We start from the raw sequence: 24072 nt of genomic DNA on the forward strand, positions 1-24072 counted from the left end.
ACACTTTAATAACAGTAGCAATTGTTCTAGATAAATGACAGGGATAAATGTCCTGTGTGATAACAGTGATAAATGTCCTGGGAGAATGAATGACCCAATTAGCTGACTGTAAACTAGACCACGCAACACAATGACGCTAAATCGATGTTGGAAGTTACACTGTATTGTCATGTGTGGATTGACTTCTACTCAAATGTGTTTGTTGCAAGATTATTGATGCCATCCTGAGTAAATTAAGCCTCATCAGTAAATAAATATGTACCTGAGCAATTGGCGGTTCATATTCAACCAGTTGCAATATTGCAAATGAGGAGGAGATTTCTTGGTTGCAGATTTTGTGCTCATTAATTATAGTAAGGATACAGCTTATCCCCTATACAACATAAAATGAGAAACACCAAAACCCACTGGGAAAGTCATGTACCAATACCCTGTTTGTATTGAATAGCCCCAATAATGGTTCCATATTGGCATCATGAGGACACAAATGGTCACTGTAGTGCTAATGCTGGGAAGTATACCCACATTTCTCTAGCATAAGAAATGTTTTACTAATCATTTTAGGATTTTGAACTATGCAATTAGGAAAACATCTCTGATAATCTGCAACAGCAGCAGTTCCAATTTCCATTACAAATGCCAAAGATAAATATCATGTCTGTGTATTCCTAAGTCATAAATAACAAAGGGACTGCTGCAGTATGACACAAATTAAAAGACAAAAACATACATTCTTAATTAAACTACACTATACTGGCAACAATTAACAGCAGTAAAGTAGAACATGGAATGAACTGATGACACAACATAAAATGCATTGTTGGCTAGCCGATTTCTGTGACTTACCCTAATAAACCGATCTTTTGGCGTCAAGATATTGACACACTCCTGATGATGCACACTGCCAGTTATTTTCAATAGGATTTTTAAAAATGTTACATAGAGCTACAAATAATAGACTATAAAAAAAGTTGGGGGAATAAAAAAGGAGAAATTATAGAATACTATTTAACTTGCATTTATGTACAAAAAATAAAAAAATCTTGATATAAACTGGTTCCAATAAAAAGAAATATGAATCTTTAAAAAAGTTAAAAAAATACATTTTAATATAATCTGATTAAAAAAATAATAATGTTTATAAAGTTATGAAAATGTTAATAGTTTTCGCTCACCCACAATACATCTGTCAAATTCACTAAAACCTAACTACATCTAACATTTTACTGACTTGGGAAGAGTTGCTTAACGGTCCAAGATATTCATTTAAGTAATTTTCTTTAACATCAAGATATTTTACCTTAAGCCATATAATGCAAACAATCTTCATTGCAAACATTGACCTCATCTCACCCTGATGAATTTAAATTAATAATTCCTTTGCAGAGTTCCCTTAAATTATGACTTTTTTCCATCATCACTTTTTGCAATATGTTCTGGAATTATTATTTTTATGCCATTACAATTTTTCCCCCAAACTTCAGTGAATGTGTAACCAGTATATATAATGTCCTCACCTACATGCTTGTCTGCTGTTCATTTATAGAAACCACCAATCCCATTAGAGGCTCCTTTGCAATGACGTGCTTCATTTCAATTCCAGGTGATGTTTTAGATTTTTGGAAAATGTGTTTCAAAGTAGTTACTAATGAAATAAAACATGTACTTATTGCGGTACTGCAATACTGAACTATCGCATAAAAGGTGAATCGTGTCAAACACCCAGTCATCTCTTCATTAATTACCTTTATAATTTTTATCAAATGGGCTGCTGCATCATTTCAAAGACTATTGTGCAAAGTGAAAAAACACCGGTTGATAAAAATATTTTTTTCTCTAAGAAAGACTACCACCACCGTGTGCAATGTCAACTCTGTCGTTCTTTTGATAGATCTGATAATAGTTGTTGCTGTGACTTGAGTATACTTCAGTGTTAATTTAAACCAGTGGTCGAGTGAGTACCTTCCACCAGTGTTGAATCCTTTATCAACTAAGACTTTAACAGCATCTGTATCAAAAGCTTAGAGCACTCATCATTTATCACTTTTCGCCGAGATCCTTCTTGGTATCTGGTGTTTGACTTAGACATGCATTTCCCTCATAGAGAGCCTTGTAAAGCGATGGAGTTTTTATTCTACAAGGCACATGGCATCATCTGCTGGTGTAAGTACACTGTAACAAGCAAGGATTCGTCGTAGTCCTACTAGCACTCTTTTCAGAGCAGGGCCATGATCAGTGTTTTCATAATTGCATGCACTTGCGTAAACGACCAGCAGTGGCTAAGTACAAAGAGTGAGAGGACCATCAGGCCTCCAGCTGTCCAAATCTCACTACAAGCAGTTGTGACATTTGTGGGCTTGCCAAACAAAGTAGTAGACATCAGCAAGTTAAGTAGGTAGATTCAACTTATCTTATTCAAGTTAAAAAAAAAATAGGAGAGCATATAAAAAACCAATTAAATTTTTGTTACGGAAAAATGAATTTTAATCTATAGTGTTAACAAATGATTTGATGATAGCACATCAAAACAATGGCACTTTGCAAATTTTGAACTACACTTTTAAACTGATATTACAAAAAAGCGATTAAATGTTCTAGTTATTTAACTACATTATATTACAACCAAGAATAATTATATTCTACCTTCAAAGTATGAACACACAAAAACAAGGTTTTCAATCAATTTTTTCAAAACTTCTTTTTAGAATGATTAAAATACTTGATCATGATTATAATATGCAACTAAACACATATCAGAATAATAAGCTTACTGTAAAATTTAGCAATTTTTATAATAAGCTTTTTTGAATCCATGGATTCATTAGTATCAAATACTTTATTATCGTATAAGTAATGCGTTTTCACTGAATGCAAATATGTACGAAGACTGATTGATTAAATTAGGGAAGATGAAAGATAAAAAGTAGAATATTAGTTTTTTAAATTAACATTTATATTATACCAAATAAAATGCAACTAGTTATTTTCCTTATAACTTTACACATCTTCTGAAATGAGCATTAAATTAGGTTAACTAATATAAATTAATTTACAATAATAAATAACATAACCAGAAAAATTAGAAAAATAACTTAAAATTTAAAGCGTACTAAATAAAAAAACAAATACTACACTGTAGAAAAAATTAAAATTTCAATAATAATTAATCAACTAAATATTTTTTACTGAATTTTATGAAAATTATTTTTACTTATATAATTAGTTGATTTAAAAACACATCCAGATCAACTAATTCAATCATACGTGGATGTTCTATAATGAACTAATAAAATACAATTAATCCTTATCAACAAACACTTTTTTGTTATCATAGAATGTTTTACAATAAATAAATATCGTATAATTACATCAGTATTCAAAGCAGTAAATATTTAACCAAAATTGATTGCTCTTCCAAAAGCTGCTGCAACATGAGCTTCTCTTAATGCTTCAGAGCACGTCTGAAAAAAAAAATAATAATAATAATTAAAATGTTTATTTATCATAAAAAGTTTGCTGATGAAAATTTTTGTAAAAAAAATTTTATTCAAACCCAAAAATTCTTTTCAGTTGTTCTATGGAAGAAGGGAAACCTGTATGGAATGCGATCACAAAATGGCTTATAGTGGTAAAAAATTTGGCAAGCATTTTTTAATTTTTTTTTTTAAATTGTAAAACCAAAATTTCACTGGCAACTTCTTTCGCACTAATATAATTTACCATTTGCAACAGTCACATAACAGTATGTGTTTAATAATAATAATAATAATAGTTTTAATAATTCTTAAGTTTGATGAGAATGTAGCTTTAATCATTATGTAATGTAATGATATTGGGCATTTTAGAAAAAACTTTTTTAAAAAAGTTGAAGTTTTTTTTTCATAACGATCACAAATTACCGTACAATTTTATTTAGTCTCATCTCTACAAAAAAAATAAATTAATTTTTCTTTTTTTTACCTATGTATTGCTTCAGAGAAAACGTTAACTGGAATTTTTTTGTATCAATAGGCCTAGAAACCACTACAAAAATTATCTGCCTGTTATTCTGAAGGTCTCTGGTAACAAACAATAATATTTCTTTAAATTAAAAAATTAATTTTACACATTTAAATCCATTTTGCAAATTACCTGTTGCATTTAAAATGTAAAACTCTTTAATTTTTTTTAATTTAGCTCTTACTCTTTAGTTTCTTGAAAAAAAAATTAGCTGAAAATAGTTTGTTTTGTATAATTTTGAAAATATTTACAGTATTAATGGAAACTAGGTTTCAGAACGTAAATTAAACTAAAGCAATTCACTGTGAAAATTAGCTGTAAAAGTTATAAAAATCTTCTTTTTTTTAAATGCCCCAGTAAAGATTTCAAATTTCAGCCAAAACACCTCCACCCCTTTTTCCAATTTTTGCAAAAATGTAATACTTTCTTTCTCCTCAAAGATACTACCTGACCACAACTTATGAAGAATAAGTACATACGCACAAATGTAAATTTGACAAAAAAACAAATTTTAGGGCTTGTAATAAAAACTTTTGTCACAGATTATTTACAGTTTATTTAAATATATTTTTTTTGTTAAAAATTATTTTTTAAAAAGTAGAACAAAATCAAAAAAAGACCAATTTTTTGTTGTTGATCTGTATACTTTTCTGTTATTGAGATAATAGCATATATCACTACAGCAAAAGAAGTGATACCTTTATAGGTAAACAAACTTCACTTACCGGATGTGCATGGCACACTCTTGCTACATCTTCAGCAGATGCTCCGTATTCCATAGCTAACGCAGCTTCATTAATCAACTCTCCAGCAACCTTAAAAAATATCAATTGGTCTTTGAAGGATTAACAAATAAATATAATTGGTATTTAATTGTAGGCATTAAAAATAAATTAAAATATTGACTCAATTTCTATGAAATGGAAAAATCACAATTCTTTTTTTTCTGCCAAGCTCATTTCTCAATTACTGTTTAAAATTATTTTTAATCAATTGATTACATAACATCTTTTATTGGGTAAACTTTTATTCTTTGTAAAATAAACATAAAATTTTACAATATTGGGTATTTTTTCATGACTAGTTATAAAATGTTACAAAACAAACTAAAAAATAAATATATTTTTTAAGCAATTGATTCTTTTTACAGAATATGGATAATCAAAAAGGCTAGTTTAACAGTTTTAATGGATTATAAAAATTGGAGCATAAATTAAAAGTATAATAAATATCTGGGCATTCGCCATAGTTATATCTAAATATGGTTACAGAAGTTGACCATCATTTAAGAAGAACAGAAAAAAGTCCTTATAAGGTTCACTAAACAGTCAACAGCTCAAGGAAAAACCACTTCCACCATGCTGATCAAGGAAATTTATTTTATACTAGCTGACCCAGCACTGCTTCGCTGTTTAAATGAACACAAATCAAAGTTTGATAAAACATTAAACAACTGAACAATACGGAACATCACAAAATATAATAATAATTTAACCTTTCCCTTTTTCCCTCTTCACCCTTTACCCTTTTTCACAAGATATGTCTTTTCATGTAACTAATATAAATTCAGAGTTTGAGTCAAATCGGACTCATAGTATGAGTCATATCTAGACCCCCAGCACCACCTAGTGAATCCAAACTAATTCAGAAACCTTCATGGGCATGCACACAATTCTCAAAAGTTTCATCGTAATTGGATGAATGGTATAGAAACACATACAGGACAAACAAACATTCATTTTTTAAATATATATATACACGATTAATATATAATGTCTTAGCACTTTATAAGATGAAATCAAAACCCTGTAATTTCAGCAAGTTGTAGGAAACTGAAATAGAAATTAGGGACAGAAAGCGACAGTATTTTACAATCATCAAATTTACAGATTAGGTCAAACTTTGTATTAATTTGACTTAAGATGCCCAAAATACACACACCATAACATGCTTGTAAAATACCACACTGTAGTATGATGAGGTACTATGGTAGACCAGTCATAAAAAAAAAGTTAAATTTATTGTTTTCAATCATAATGATGAAATTTATGTTTTTACTTTCATTTTTAGAAACTGGTAAATATCATTTAGACCTTTATTTATTCTTCATTAATAATTTTTTTTTTAGTACCAAAAGGAAATAGTCTTGAGCATGACAGTAAATAATCTAGATCAGAGACAAGTCCCTCTGCAGGTAGACGTTTTGTTCCTTACTCTCTCATTCCCCTTAAATACGCATAAAAGTTAACGCATCAGCTATTGTCATGGCTTCATTGGCAGAGTAGCAAGCTGATATGTTCTAATGTCAGTGATAAATGTTTCTTAGTGACTCTCCCAGTGGAGAATCTAGTCACCTTTACAGAAGTTACAAAAACTAAAATAATAATTGTGCCTTTCAGGTTAAATACCTTATATTGCTCCAAAAATATAAATCTCAACTGCTGCATGCTCAAGTTCATTACAAACACTTTATTTCATTAATCTTTATGTAGACACCAATAGATTTTCTTAAATTTAAATCGCGCTTACAACAATGAACTCTTTACGTAAAAAATATAAAGTTGAGAAATTTTGGTTGGTTTTCAATTAATGAATTAGTTTCTATTCTTAATATATGTATCTTTGCAACCACAGTCAAATATTATGAAAATATTTTTTTTTTCTGTCGTTAACAAAGAATTACTCAATTACACAGAAAAAATTAGTATAAAAGATTTTTTTTTATAATTATGAAACATTTAAGATAGAAAACCATGCAAAATAAACACCTCAATACAGATAAGAGAATATGCTACATCTGCTAACTTGAGAGAAGTTAGAAAACCTTTTAACCATAAATATGCCTACCCTTTTAGAAAAAAATACTATTTTGACAAGTAGATATCATCTTAAATATGTAATTTTAAGTTTTGCCAGTGTCCTTTTAACTTTGATAATGTTTAAAGGTTTTGATTTTTCAATGAAGTCCTCTTTGCCAATCAACTTTTGAACATAAGTTCAGATCCAACAATCTAGACTTCAAAATAATTAAAAAGAGCATTAAATAATAATAACAAAGAAAAAAAATATAAAACTTACAGGTCCAATCATGTGAACACCAAGTATTTTATCAGTGACCTTATCAGCTAAAACTTTTACAAAACCATCTGTTTCGTTATTTGTTTTAGCTCTACTGTTGGCAGCAAATGGAAATTTACCAATTTTATAAGCTACTCCCTGAAAAATAAAATAAACAATTATAAGTCAAATTAATATTTAGGTTATGTAATAAAAATTATGACAAGACTTACTTAAAAAAATTCCTCTAAAATATGCAAATAATTCATAAAATAATGAAGTTGGCAATCTTTCCTTTTAATTCTACACAAATCAATCAAAAACACAATCAACCAGCAAAAAAAATTTACTCAAAGCGAGTTCATACTGATTTACATTTAATGAATTTATAATTGGTTTTATTAAAAATCAATTCCAAATGTCCTTAACTTTTATGGTCGAAAACAAATTTTCAAGTGTGTAGTGGAACTGTATTTAGCGTTGTCTACTAAAACTGATTTATGAAACATGGCTTCAGATCTTAACATCTTTTACTTTGTAACAACTATCTCCAAGATTCTTACAGAATTTCTAGGTGAAGTGGAACAATCATATTATTAGGAGATGCTGTATATAACATTTTAGCTAGAAATCATAAAATTATTTAATATTCATAAGCCATGTAAGTAGTAACTTTTACTACTAATTTATTTGTGAAGAATTTATCAGTCTTATCAAACTGTTTTGAAGATAGTTAAAAAAATGTTATTAAATTCCTTTTAATATATATAATAAGATATCTTATCTTTCTTTGTACATAAATACATGCACATATACACATACTACAGTTCAACGTTGAATAAAACAAACACTAACTTCCTTCCCCACTAATCATTTAACTTAACAAGCAAACTATTCACCTTAATTACTTATTACAGGAAGAAGTTGGAACAAGCTCCCACAGCACTTCAACGTGACAAAACTTTTACGTACAAAAAAAATTCACTTACATCGTTTTTAAGGTCTTCCTCTGATCGGCCAACCCAGGCAACTTCTGGATGTGTATAAATAACAGATGGTACACAATTGTAATCAATATGTACCGGGCCACCAGAAATTCCTTCCATACAAACAATACCCTCATCTTCTGCCTTATGTGCTAACATGGGTCCATGTATACAATCACCTATTGCAAATATACTGTAAAAAAAAGGTTTAAAATACAAATTGTAATAACACAAGTAAATACAATTAAAATTTTTTAAATCCAAGACTAAATAAACATTAAGTAAAAAAATATTAATTAAAAATACCTAAAAACATTCATAAGCTGTTTTGAAGAAACATCTACTGCAGCGCCCCCTGAAGGCTTATAACCATAAAACTAGTCTAAGAACCTGCTCTGAGATGATACATGCTCATTGCAATACCTATGTAATGCAAAAAACCACATCAAAGTCGGCCCACCGTTTAAGAGAACCACTTCTACTGCAGCGCCCCCTGTGGCCTGTAACCATAAACCTAATCTCAGTACTACTCTCAGATGATACTTATGTAATGTAAAAAATCACATCAAAATCAGCCCAACTGTTTTAGAAAAACACATCTACTATCATGCCCCCTAGTGGTTTATAACCATAACACAAGTCTAAGGACCTGCTCTGAAGTGATAACCTATGCAATGCAAAAGAATCCATCGAAATCGATCTGGTAGTTTTTGAGGAAAATGGTAAGCTCACGTGCACACACAAAAGCTCTTACCCAAACGCACATACCATCTCCGTTCCATCGTGGATAAAAAATGAACTATTCAAATATTTAATGTTATATAAAGTGCACAAATTTACAAACAATTTATTCTACTCCAAATTAGCTATTAGTATTAATCATTACGGAACATTTCCTCTTGTGATGTTCTGCTAAGTTCATAGCCCCATATTTAGCCATACTGAATACAAATTACGAATTTCTACATTATAATTTTTACATTATAATGTTACTCAAATCAACCTCTTATAATGTAATGGGCCAATTAATTTACCAATTAATTAGTTGTTTGTGAAAGCACATCCCTTAACAAGATCCATCTTCTTTCTTTTTCCTGTTAAGCCTCCGGTAATTACCTTTCAGAAAATACTTCAGAGGATGAAATGTACGAGTGTAAATGCAGTATAGTCGAACAGTCTCAGTTCGACCAATCCTGACATATATGGTTAAATGAAATCCAACCATCAAAGAACACTGGTATCCACGATCTGATATTCAAATCAGCGTAAAAATAACTGAATTTACTAGGACTTGGACGCTAGAACTCTCTACTTCCAAATCAGCTGATTTGGGAAGATGCGTTCACCACTAGACCAACCCAGTGGGTTTAACAAGATCAATCTACCCAACCAAACCATAACAGATCAAAAGGCAGCAAATCCTATATCTCATCACATCAGTAAATCCTTGCTATCAGCCAATCCTATACATTTCTCACCATAAAAGGCAAGAATAACTATCACAACTAACAACTACATCAGGTGCATTCCTGCTAAATCACCACAACAGTTTTCATAAGAAAAATCTATCAGTAGCAGATAAACTTCCAGATTCTGCAGTCTTAGTAAGTGGTAATGATTACCCAACACACATTCCATTCACACATCAGCCATGTGTTTTTCTTATTCAATAGCACATTATTATTTGTAAAAAGAACTATAATTTCTTCTACTTTTCTTTATGTTAACTTAATAACAACTCTGTAAACAAAGCTACCTTCAAGTAAAAATTTATTTATTTTTTTTACATATTAAACCAGACTTGTCTTTGTAAACTTTATACAAGTTTAATACTACATTACTTTTTATATAAGAGAAATAAAGAACTTTAGTTAATTTAAAAAAAGGAAAAATATACTGGTTTACAAACACAATAAATACAAATTCTGGTTTTAAAATGAATATATATTCATAATATCTAATGTAAAACAGAAAAATTTGTAATCTAAAAACAGTTTTTTTAAGTTCGGAGTAAAAAAAAAAAAACTTTATTAAATAACTAATAAATGTGTTTAACTTATCAAAACTGATAATAAAACTTAATTCTAAGAAAATTAATGTAAACTAGCCCAATAAAAAACAAATATAAGTTCAAGAAATATGATTCTATAACTAGCACTTATGAATACTTTTAAATGTTAACGGCAGAGAATCAAGTTAACATACGAACAATAAAATGTTAGAAAAATTAAAATGTAATTGATACATTTAATAAAATTTAAATAAATTTTCCAAAATTGTCATCCTGTTTCAATACATTAGCTGCATGCTTCCCAGACTGCTAGCATTGATCTCTGTAATTCTGCACAACTTTCCTTAATCTGTGCAGCGTCATCTGTAATACAAGCAACCAACTCATCAAATGTATGAACTTCTCTCATTGTTTTCAAACAACCCGACACACAAAAATTTAACTTGGTATGATCAGGTGATCTTACTGGCCCGCCGCAGCCACCAGTCCATCGCTCTGGAAGTTGCTCATTAAAGAATGCCAATACAGCATGCTAGAAATGGAAAGGCGCACCATTGAACTGAAAGTGCATGTGATGCTGACAGTATCGACATACATGTTGGTGCAAGTAGGAAATAGTGTAATAGCAGTAGCAATTATTTCTTAAGGAATTCCAAGTAAATGTAGGAATTTAGACGTTCTGAGAGAAGAAATGGTCCAATTAGCTGATCATAAACTAGACCACACCACACATTGACGCTAAATTGGTGTTGGAAATTACATTCTACTGTCTTGTGTGAATTGACTTCTGCTCAAATGTGTTCGTTGCTAAGGTTATTAATGGCATCCTGTGTAAACTAAGCCTCATGATAAGTAAAATGAACCTGAGGTGGTTCATACTCAACAACTGAAATACTGCAAACGAAGAGGAGGATCTCTTGGTTAAACTCATTGGTTTGTAGTCATTGATTACAGTAAGGGTATAGCTTGTTGTTACAAAGTTTCCTCCACACCATAAATTGGGAAACTCCGAAACACCAGGAAAGGTATTGTGTATTAACACCCAGTCTGCATTGAATGGCCCCGATATAATGGTTCCATCAACATCGGCATCATGATGGATAGAATGGTTACAACAACTGCACTAATGATGGGAAATATACCCATTTCTCTAGCTTAAGGAAAATTCCAATAATTCCTCATGTTGTTTACTAATGGATAATCCGTATAGGTTTCGTCCTGGAAAGGGTACTGAGGATGCCATACTTCCTGTGATGAGTGTGGTAACCTCCAGTCAGGAGGAATATGTTCTGGGAATTTTTCTGGACATTTCTGGGGCATTTGATAACCTATGGTGGCATTCTGCTATATACCTATTACAGAAGAGAGATTGTACTGTGATTAAGTTGCAGGTTATGTAAAGTTACTTCAGTCATTGGGATGTGCTGCTCCACGAGGGCAACCATAAAGTGGGGAAGACACTGTCCAAGGGTTGTCTGCAGGGCAGTGTGTTGGATCTCTTATTTTGGATGGAAGCGTTTACTTCTGGAGGAGGAGTTATTTCTGTGGCATAGGTTGCCCAGCGGGTGTCACATCGTGGCTTAATGGGATCCTGCTGGTCAAAAGAGGTTCATGGAGGGGGATTGAATTCCAAGTCACTCAAGCTATGGAATCATTAACAAAGATGACATTTAGCCCGAACAAGACCAGGCCGCTTGGTTGTGAGGTGGCGAGGTGATTATGCTATATACAGCACCTATTTGGGCAGATAGGCTAAAATTTAAAAGCTATAGGATATTTTGTTACGGGCTTAACACCCGCCTATGGTAATAGGTGGTTACCGTACAATTTCACAGGAGGCAAACTTAGTGATTACAGGCATGAAACCAATAAATTTGATTACATCAGAGGCAACAGCCTTATGTTGCTAAGGAGTCAGTTGAACTGACTTCGGAGAAAATAAAGAAGATGGAACAGCATGGTGTTGCCGTGGCAGGCCAGATGAGATGAAACAGAGTGTGGGCATCATACGCATGATCTTTTCCCTAATGTTGTTGATTTGCATAAGCTTTTTGGGTACACCAAAACAAGTATGTGATGCAATTTCTTTCAGGGCATGGTGATTTTTGGGACAGACTATAGAAATTCAGCCTGGCGGACTCTGGTTTATGTCTGCAATGCAGATTATTGGACGATACTTATCATGTGATATATGAATGTGCTAGGTATGACTTAATGTGCATGGAGACCATTTGTGTGTCAGCTTAGTATTATCAGGCCGACACTTAATATCCATGTTAATAAGAAAAGCCAGGCCAAAATGGGTATCGTAGAAAGTTTTACTGCATATTTGGCTAAAGAAAGGATCACTGAAGAGATGTGTTGTTCCGCTTGGACTTTCCTTCTTTGTGTTTATATTTGCTTTTATTATTATTTTGTTTTATGGTTTGGTAAACTGTTGCTGTTTTTGTTATTGTTTGGTTATAGATTTGTTATTCATTATTTATGTTTTATGTAATTGTTATTTTACATTAATTATTGTTATTGTTATACTTTGTTAGAGATTTTGTGTTGCATTTAATGATCATTCTGTGTCAAACTCATTTTTACCTTTAAGGTAAGCAGAGTTCAGTTTCTTCGTAAGTCATAAAATCTTGTTTGAGACTTGGCTAGATGTGTTTTGTTTAGAGTTTATTTTAGTAGTATATCGATGGGAATATCGCTAGTAGTAGTAGTATATCGATGATAATGTGGCATCCTGGCTAAGGCTTGACAAAAAAAAACCATTGCGAAGGTACTAAAGATTACCTTCTATAAAGCCCATAACACCTAAGTACGGAGGGGGTTGTGTGGCGACTGAAACCATCACATGGAGGGTGTCTTCCCCTATGGCCTCAGAATGTTCCACTAACTGTTTTAGGATTTGAAAATCTAAGATTAGGAAAACGTCTTTACTATTCTGCAGCAACAGTAGTTGCATTTCCGTCACACAAAAGATAAATACAATGTCAGCATATTCCCCAGTCATAATTAACAAAGGCATTGTTGCAGTATGACACAAATTAAAATAAACATACACTAAATTTAACTACAATGTGCTGGAAAAAATTTACAGCAGAACATGGAATGCATTGCATAACATAAAATGCATTGTTGGCCAACTAATTTCTGAGATACAACATTGTTTTTGTATTATTGCACTTTGCAGGAAAACAAACATGCTTTGTACATGCAACCTCTTTGTTTTCATATGGTCTTAATAATAAATCAAATTTCTTGAACTTTTATTTAGTTTTTTATTGCACTATTTTACATCGATTCTGTCGGAATAAATTTCTACAAATTTCGGTAATAAATTTTATATATTTATAAGTCATTTAACAAATTTGATGCATTAGAAATATAAAAAATGTGTTTTTAGACAACGAATTTACCCCTTAATTTGAGTTCCTAGAATTTCAGTGTTTTCTTTCACTATACACCCAGGAATCAGGGCAAAATCTTTCGCTAGCCATGTACCCTTAACAGAATGTTTCCAAACCAAGGTTTACATGAACTTTTTTCATTATTTTTGCTAGTAGAATGAGCTCAGAAAGCAACGGTAACACTATACGAATCACTCTGTGTAATTGAAAATATGGGTACTTAATTTTGTTTTCAAAGTTTATGGGAATTAATAGTATTAACAAAAAATAACTAAGGAATTAATTAAGGGTTATTGATTTTTCTTTTGTTTCAAATTATTTTTATTCTCATATTACGATTCGGAAAGGTCTAATGAATGAATATGTTTGTTCAATTAACTCCTGTTTTACATTTAATCTTTCTTCCTCTTATGCAAAAAAAAATATATATTATCATTTATTCATAATAAATAATATTATTAATAATAATATTTATTCATTAGTTACTTTTTAAGCAAATCCTGCTCTCTTAGTTGTTTTGTGATCTTACCTTTTTTAATTTTACTGTTAGTTAATTAATGTATGTTTAAGATCATTCATGATCTTTAGTTAGCCCTATGTAATTTCCATTGAAATTAAATACTAGCTGTAACTGTAATTTATTTAGCTAATAAAATTATAAAAGTTATTTATTTACTGCAATTTGTTAATTTAGTAAATATTACTAGAGAAAAAATCAGATGTTCTATAAATATCAAATTGCAAAAAAATATGTTAGCTTACTTAAAATAAAAAAAAATTATTTATTTATCTACCAAGAAAATGCAAAAGAACTATGAAATCTACTACAAACTTGCTAAAATCATTAGCTTGATAATTATAAACCACTATCAATAAAATAAATGCTAACACTGCATTAATAAGGGGTGATTGGAGGTAAAGTACAGCCAGAGCTACCTCCAACCTTCAATGGGCTTCTCCTCCAACTTACACGTAGTTACAGTATGATGCATTAGCTTCCACATATTTTACAGCTTCAAAGACAACAAATAAAATGATGTTTTAGTACGCAATAAAACATAAATTTGTCTGGAATCAATAAAGAATGAGTTAAACATTAAATAGTAATAAAAATACAGTTTTTCTCAAACCATTGGAAAAAAGATCATACTACTTTTTTCCTACTTAAATTTATTCTCATCCTGTAGACTATCAATACAATACAAATGGTGAACACAGTACAGTGACTTTTGAAAATGTATTTTTGTTGTTTACATTTATTTTAGACAAAAAAAAGTAGTAACATATATGAACAGCACCACTGATTAATTAATATTATAGTAAAGTAAATCATTTCCCACAAAAAACAACAAAAATAGACATAAGCAGCTTAGCATGTATATCCTATGGTTGCCATATGATCTACACTATTTTTATATCAGATTAAATAAGCCAGAAGTTTAAGCAAATTCTTTTTTTTTTTATTTCAAAAATTTGTTGTACACTAAGAGCAAGATTTAATCCTTTCAAATTTTTTAGTGTAAGGCCCTCTGTATTTGTTGAGGTTATTTTTAGAGACTTTTATACTACAACATTTTTTTAAGCTAAAGATTTATAAAAGGATAAGGTTACAAATAGAAAAAATAGAATAACAAGCTTACTTAGGAATGACAGTCTGGAACCTTGAATTAACAGGAATGCGTCCTTTTTCATCTTTTTCAATTCCCATCTCTTCAAGTCCTAAATTAATTGTATATGGTCGACGTCCAACACAAACCAATAATACATCAGCCTCTAACTACAAACACAAATAAATGACATATTCTTACAATAATATAATATTAAATAAATAAATCTTTTGTTGATTTTTCATTACAAACATAAAAAAAACTAATATGCAATTTAGAAAATAAAAAGAAATAATGAATTACTCCATTTGACCACTGGCATTTAAGTTTGTTTTTTTTAAATGACAGCATTACACGCTACACAGAAATGATCACAAAGTGAAATGTATATATAAAAATTATTTAAACACTTCCTAGCTTTCTAATTACTATGTTAAAGTTAACACTAGAGATAAAAGTAGTATATTTTATATGTATATATTGTATATGTATATGTATAATGTATTTTATAAGTATATTTTATCATATTTCTTTCAATTAGCACTTCAGATTATTTTTTTTAAATCTGAATAATTATTTAAATTGACTGTTGTAACAGTCAATTTGTAACTGTTATAAAAAAAAAACAAATAAAAATTAAAAAGAATCTTATCATTCCTGCAATGCTTATGACTAAAAGAGAAGGTGTTTTGACAGTTACAAAAATTAGAAATACAGCTACTTTTGAAATATGTAATTTTTATAACATTACAAAAGCCAAGATAGTGGTAAAAGTAAAAATACAGTATTTCTTACTTCTTCTTTTTTTGAAGGGTCCTTGACATTTTCAACAGCAACTTTAATAATATTGCCCTCTTTTTTAGCTCCAGTAACTTTTGTACCCAATTTAAATTTCATGTCTGTAAAATAAATACAAATTAAATAAAACAATTTAGTTTTTCATTCTGGAAGTTTTAAAAAAATTATTATTAATCCTTAGGACACAGATTTTACTATCCTGTCTTGCCATTCCACTTGTATTCAATTTCAGGCATTTTTGTAATTTATTTTAGAATTATGTAACATTTAATGTCAGGTGTCAATAACAGATTTTTTACAGGAAAAAAATCAAACGTGTTTCTCAGTGAAGTATATTTTTAAAGTAGGTCTTACTTTTTTTTTTCTTCCCCTACTCTCCCCGACCGGATATCCATTTAAGTATACTCAGTCGGGGAGAGGAGTGTCCTTTTACTCTAAGGGAGTGTCCCCCGCCCACCGGTTGTACACCCGGCACGGCAGGTTAGCTCCCCCGGTCTCAAATCTTTAATTTTATTTTATTCGCCTGCCTCTACTCTAATCCCCCGCCTCGAAGACGGGGTATGGCTACGCCACCTCCCATCCCCTCAGCAGGGAACCAGGTCTCGGTCATTATGTCTTTGCCTCTAATCAGCGGTATGGAATCTAATCTATCAGCGGTATGGTATCTAATCTTACTGGAATGGTAGCATCGTGCCTTTAATTCAGAAAGTTCCTGTGCAAATCTTGGTCAAGCCTTGCAATTTTTCACATTCTAAGACCCATTTCATACAAAAAAGAAAAGTATGGTAGCTGTTATTTAGCGCAGGCAAACAATTACCAGAAGGAATAAATAAATATTACATGATAGTAAAACATTATTGTAACAAATGGCAATAATTTTATTTGTTAAAAATTACTATTTTATTTTTTTTTTTCATTCTACAGTTTTAGTTACTATCCTTACAATTCATTTATATTATTTACATTTTACTTAAAGCTAAATTTATATTTTTTAAGTGCTTCAAAAGAGTGTGACATTTTTAAAAACTTGATTGTAGGTAAAAGCCAGATTCCCACTAGGTTAATTATGTGTTAAAAATAATTAACATCAGAACTACTGCTTGACTAAAAAAATAAAAGTTTATTCTACTTCATCAATTAGAACAAAGGTAATTTTTTTAAAAACAGGCGAATAGATTTAGCTTATAAAACAAGATGAAATTTTAACTACAACTAGCAATAGAAACAAGTTGTACATAAAGTAATATGAGTAGAGGTATACCTGACAGGCGAGCAGAAGAATTGCTGTTTTGCAAGCTTCATCTGACAGTCAAACACTAAGGGTTAATAATATAACAATCATTTTTTTCTCATTTGCAAGCATTTCAGCTCAGTGTTAAGCTTGGATTATCAAAAAGATTAGTCAGTAAATCAGTTTTATCCAGCTGGAAGCTGTAGTATTAGAAAAGAAGTACAGAAACATAACAACCTAGTATAAGATCTTATTTTTAGAACTTATTTTCTGAATAAGTTTATTTCACAAAAACTATGTAATAGTTTAAATAATTTAATTTGTTAAAATAATTTCTTCAACTGCATATTTCTCTAGGGTTCATAAGTTTTTTAAACATTCCCAAAACCATACTTTTACAAACATCTTGATGTTTTTCACACCAATGATGATGCAATCCTTTCCTTTTCTTTGAGTTGATTTCAAGAAAGAACGTTCTGATATTATTGAAAAGAGATTACATTTTGCAGAGGAACATGATGCACATTCAGATACCGTAAGTGAGGAGAAATACCATGGTAGCATTATCACTGATATTAATATTGAATTATACATTATGTTTGTACAATTTGACATTTGTACAATTTCCAGTATGCATCACTGAATTACGTCAATGTCACAAGCATATTCTATAAACTCACAGATGCTATCAGAATTGCTGTAAAGGAAACAAGAATAAGACGTCATACTAAACATCATGAATGCTACCAAAGAATGAAACAATAATTTACCTGCCAGAATTAAAATTTAAAACAGATTATATCAATTCCAAGAACTATTTGAAGCACGTTATATTAAATTTTAGTAATATATATTACAAAATATAGTGAAAATAGTCCATTAAAGCCTATCGTTTACAGCAACACTTTTTCCAAACAGTGAACCAGTTTTCTCATTCTGTCAATTAACGATACTGGCGATCTTACCTTGATCTACAACCTCATTACGTCCTTCAGTTCAGTGAAATGAATACACTTATTTATTTATATATATATATATATATAATCCCTCTTTAATTGTGGAAAAAGCTGAATATTAAAGGGCACCAAATCTGGTTACAATGTAGGATGTGGAATAGGTTCAAATTTCAACTTCACAAGAGCCTCTGTACTTGCACATGATGCATGAGGCAGAATATTATTATGCGGCAGAATTAGTTACTCTGTAAATCATCAAACATGACAATACCTCATAAAATGTTTTAACATCCCTATGTACCTCATAGAATTTGTAATTGACCCAGCCTCATCAAACACACGAATTGGTTGACCACTGCAAGGTTCATCCTCAACATTCATTCTAACAACTTTTGGTGCATAAAATTTTACTGCCCACCTACTCACAGTATTACAATGAACAATTTTATCACCATAAACAGTCTTTAGACAATAATGAATTTCACTAGCATTGTGATTTTCCATTGTTAAAAATTCAATTACTGCATATTAATTTAGATACGTTGACATAGTACACATATTAAACTTCCAAACAATGGCAAGTGACCAAAAATGAGAGGATGTGGGTCATGGAATTTTAGAACATTAGTAATAGGAAAATGAAACTACAATATGGCTGCACCTATCATTTTGTGGAACATTCTGCATATTCTCATAATTCCTACATGCATCACATTTCAGCCACCCCTTGTACATTATAAATAAACTAAAATATGTTTTTCTAGCAAAATAATGGACAATGATTACTTTATAATTCAATAAAAATTTACTTCTGGTTCAGAAACAAAAAGGTTCAAATATTATTATAAAGTCTTAAATAAATACAGTTTAAATCGACCAGGTATTTCAGAAATTTAGAAAAAAAAAAGGATCATGTGATCTTAGCACTAACATTTCTTTTAACATACCTTGCTTGGCTAATATTTTTTGAAATGTCTTTGATATTTCACCATCAATTCCAATACCACCAATTGAATTTAAGAATTCAACGGCTGTTACTTCAGCTCCAAGTCTTCCCCACACAGAACCCTGATATATAAATAAAAAAAACAAAAAAACATGAATTTCTTTTAGTATATTCCAACCGATATTAGTATTTACAAGGTCTGTTCAGAAAATAATCAAACATTTTTAATAAAACACCAATGGGAGATATTTCGTGACATGTGGTTGGCATTATGTTCCACATAACATCCTTAACAGCACATGTTCTTCAATTATTGATATCTCGTTTAGTTTTCATGTGGTTGTTATTTAAGTGCAATGTGTGTAAGTGTTAGTAGCGATTTCTGTAATGTGTGATTTTCAAGAGCACTGAAACAACAAAGTGTTGCGTGAAACTGGGGAAAACTTTCACAGAAATATTTCAACTTTACTAACAAGCTTATGGAGATGATGATTTGGGTCGTACACAATGTTACAAGTGTTTTTCATGATTTAAAAGTTAATTGAAGATGAACCTCGACCAGGAAGGCCTTCGATTTCAACTGATGACACCCATGTTCAGAAAAACAATAATATGATGCATGCAAATCGGCGATCGACTGTCAAAAAATTCACAAAGAGGTTAACATTTCAATTAGATCATGCCATGACATTTTGACTGAAAAATTGAACATGCATCGAGTTGCACCAAAGTTTGTTCCTTGTTTGATGACCAAACCGCAGAAAGAACATGGAGTGGACGATTGTCAGCAATTTCTTGAACAAACCAATGACGATGAAACTTTCATGCATAAAATCATAACGGGACATGAAAGCTGGGTTTATGGCTACTACATTGAGACAAAAGTAAAAAATTCAATCATCATAATGAATTGGGGGAAGATCTCCATGCCTCAAGAAAGCGTGTAAGACTTGATCCAATGTCAAAGTGATGCTCTCTGTTTTTTTTATTTTAATGGAAATGTACATTTTGAACTCTCACCTCAAGGAAGACAAAACAGTGAACTGTGTGTATTATCAAGGCGTTTTACAACAGTAACGTGAAAATATCCACAAAAAGAGACCAGAGTCGTGCTCTTTTCAGAGTCATGGTGAGGGAACTCATGGTTCCCTCACCATGACAATGTGCCTGCACTCTCAGCTTTGTCAATTCACCAGTTTTGTGCCAAAAATCAGATGACTGTTCTCCCTCAGCCTCACTACTCACCAGACCTGGCTCCTGATTTTTTCTTATTTCCAAAATTAAAATCAGCGATGAAAGGACGCCGTTTTGAGACTATTGATGACATTAAAGCAAATATGTCATGGACCGTAAAGGCAATTTCAAATGAAGCTATCCAGGACTGCTTTGTGAAGTGGAAATACCGCTAGGAAAATTGTGTGAATAGGGGAGGGAAGTACTTTGAAGGAGACAAGAACAAATAACATGTAAAATTAATAATAAAGATTAAAAAATAAAGTTTGGTTATTTTCTGAACAGACCTTTTAATTGTATGATAAGTGGATAAAAAGGTTACAATAGAGAAATCAATCAACAAAATGGGAATTCACTTTTCTAATAAATCCATCCTGATACCTTCAATTTAGTATTTTTATTAATGGTTCAAAATAAGCCACTTTACTAAATTAGCACTATTAAATCTACTGTAATAAAAATATATCTCTATCAGTTTAACAGTTTCTTGCCTATTATGCCATACCGATGAAGTATTAAAAAAAAAATTTAAACGATACAAAAATGTACAACTAAATGCCGTAGCAGTACTAATGATACAGCTAGCTAGAAAGAAAATACTAGATCGGCATGATAAATAGTGCACACATTTATAGATTTATCAATTGTGTTAAATTATTTATTTTAACAAATAACTAATAAACTATTAAAATAATTAAAAGTAATACGTGATATATCTACTTTGCCAGCAAATAAGTGTTAATTCCTCAAGATCTTACGGTTTTTCAAATCATCATCAGGAGTTAAATATTACAATTAAGTCAAAAGTGAAAATATGTATACAGTCATGACTGTTTACATGTTAACAGTATACTCAATAATGTCAAGGTGGATATATCATTTATTAATTACTTTTAATTATTTTATTAAAATATACCAGCAGAACCATGTTCAAGAAATTTATAAACTATTATTTTTAAAGAAACTAATTCGTATAAAATTTACTAGTAAATTAAAAGGGAAACTACTATTTTGTGATGTTATTTACTTATCTTTAGTGCATAGAAATGGGAAAGATGGAGACAACTCAAAAGAAAGAAAATGTAATGATGCAGTTAAATATAACACTTATTGTTCTAGGAGCAGTACCAATCTTGTAGAGTAATTCTTCATAATTACCATCTTTACAATATATCATTTCCATCTGCTTTATATTGAATTTTAATATTACCTACATTAATAACAATAAATAACTCTCACTTAAGCTAATTTATATGACATAAATAACTCAAGTGTGCACACAATACATTATCTAATACAAATAATTAATAGAATCAAGTGAAAAAAAAACCACTTATAAACAATTAAGCTGATCTATTAATTTTATGCAAGTTTTGACATAAGGTATGTCAAAACAATTGACATAACAATCAGTATTCTTCACAATACTGATAACAATCAGTATTATTTATATCTGGTAACAATAACTGATCAACTTAAAACATTTTATGAACATCCTAAATTCCAAAAAATCTGGCACTATAGACAAAAAACAAGGTAAGTGTTGCACATACTTTACCAAACATGACAGAAAGCACAACATATGTCTAACATTGATTCACAACTAACATCAAAAATCATAATAATTTCATTAATGTACTTCCTTTTCAGAGGCATGATAGTTTCTAAACAGCACCTTTACATTTTTAATAATATTTTCACTTTCGTGGTAAAAATAGCTAGAATATTGGTATATTAAAGGAAAAAGATAATTGACACGGCAATCTGTCAAAAATGGGTTATCCGATTTTTGCAACTCTTTACACGTTTAGGATCCAACTATACTGGATTTAATTAGCTTATACAGTTTAGAATAAACAAACGTCTTTGTGCGAATGAGTTCATCATGATTCTGCTGAGTCACGTCCCCTTGAATCAGTGCCGATTCACAAGCAGCCATGATCTATATACAACATTACAATCATTATTTATATATAGTCACTGTATAATTAATTTGCCACGTAGTAGTCAATGTAATCAAAAAATTATCTAATGTTATATCTTCTAAGTTCTATTAAAACACTTCATCTTTTCATATGATCACTCTTTTGTTTTTGTATTCAAATTTTGTGATTCTGTTACTTACTCTAATGTTATTTAAAGTTAACATAATGCAGTTTTTTTTAAGTTTACTGAGATGTCAGTGTAGAGTATTCCTAGGTTTGGGTCTGTACAACTTGAGTTATACTATTATTTTGACACCATGTCTGATACAGATTCAACTGGTAATAGTGCACAATTACTGATATCTCCTCCAAAAAATTATACTGCTAAAAAAAGTCCTTAAGTCATGCAGGAAAACACATTTTAAATCGTTACAAAAGCGAATTACAGAGTATCAAAGGCAATGATTTTGGATATTGTTAATAAACTGCTCACATAAGTGAAAGTTGTGCTACTTCGGTGTACAATGTGATTTGCAACTATGAATCTAACTAATGGATTATGGTTTCCTAAAGAAAACAACCCTGCAGATTAATTGAAGAAAACATTGATTTCGATAAAAAAGCGATTCGTAAAAAAAGTACACAAATTTTATTTGTTGAGTAACGGTTTAGCAATGTGTTACCTCCTCTGGAAGATAATACAGTTATTGTCTCAGACAATGCCCCTTATCATTCACGTAAAAAGGAAAGAAATCCAGTCGTGTCTTGGAAAAATACATATCAAAATGTGACTTAGTTCAAAAAGAGTGATTTCTGAAGAGGACGAAATTAAGGTCGAATTATTGCAAAGGGTTTCATGTATTAAAAGTAATTTTAATGTGTATAAAATTGATAAATTAACAAAACCCACTGGCAAAACCGTGCTTGATTCCCTCCCTAACATTGTGTACTCAACCAGATTGTAGCATCAGAAAATACTGCTTTTAAAGAATCTGATTTTAAAAACATATGCTTAAAGCCATCAATAAAACAGGCCAGCAAAAATGGAAAACTGTAAACATGTAACAGATACTATTGAACTAAATTATTGGGAATGGGATAAAATACAATAGAAAACAAAATTGAGCCTCCCATTGAATTTCTTAATACTGACAACACTACAGATTTCTTACAATCACAAGATGAAAACTGAATTGAATTTATTATTTGTTTATTATCAAAAATTTAATCTGTGATAATGAAATTTTACTGTTAGTGGACAACTGACAATTTCATAACTAAAACTCAAATAAATGTCCTTATTTATTTAAATTTCAAACGTATATATGAATTTAAAATATAATAGCGTGTGGTTACTGAATATTAATGTAGTTTCTTTAATATGCATCAGAATTTACAGGAGACGCTTGTGAATCGGCTGCCTGAAGACTCATACGTGCAGTTTGTTTACTTGAACTCTATAAGCTAACTGAATAAGATATAGATCATCTACACCAAAAACATTTAATTATAATCGTATTTATTAAAAAACTTATTTATAAGTTATAATTTAAAAAAAATTATACACCTAAAATACAGAAACTTTTTTTTAATTTTCTTTTTTTATTTTAACTTCAACTGAAGGGGATTAGAATAAAAAAAAAAAATCACTTAAGCAAATCTGTTGAGCTGAACCTATATATGAATATTTTCAAATTTATTTCCCACCTCTAAAAAATATAATTTCTGTTGTTTCTAACTTGTTGGTTCTAACTCTTTAATTTTTATTATTAAAAAAAAATTTATTTTCTTTGTAACTTTGAGGAAAATTAAAAATCTAAGTATTTTTAACACAATACACCCTACAATACACCCTAGACCCAAAACAAGAAGCATTTTTTTCATTACTATCAAAAACGTTATACTTAACTTTTTCAATA

The 24072-nt window shown here is 30.4% G+C and overlaps 1 protein-coding gene across 1 annotated transcript in view; it reads right to left on the reverse strand.

The window, feature by feature from the left end:
- Window positions 1-2931: 2931 nt before the first annotated feature.
- The window catches only part of LOC142333441 (dihydrolipoyl dehydrogenase, mitochondrial), a 53836-nt gene continuing 32695 nt past the window's right edge, over window positions 2932-24072 (reverse strand). The window contains exons 7-13 of the mRNA XM_075380543.1: window positions 18997-19117; window positions 15860-15963; window positions 15098-15234; window positions 8046-8235; window positions 7078-7215; window positions 4725-4814; window positions 2932-3461 (exon numbers count right to left, since the gene is read on the reverse strand). Of these exons, the coding sequence (XP_075236658.1) occupies window positions 3393-3461; window positions 4725-4814; window positions 7078-7215; window positions 8046-8235; window positions 15098-15234; window positions 15860-15963; window positions 18997-19117 (849 nt within the window). The 3' untranslated portion in view covers window positions 2932-3392. The remainder of the gene's footprint in view (window positions 3462-4724; window positions 4815-7077; window positions 7216-8045; window positions 8236-15097; window positions 15235-15859; window positions 15964-18996; window positions 19118-24072) is intronic.

Source organism: Lycorma delicatula, chromosome 12, assembly GCF_047948215.1.
Source record: "Lycorma delicatula isolate Av1 chromosome 12, ASM4794821v1, whole genome shotgun sequence".
NCBI lineage: Eukaryota > Metazoa > Arthropoda > Insecta > Hemiptera > Fulgoridae > Lycorma > Lycorma delicatula.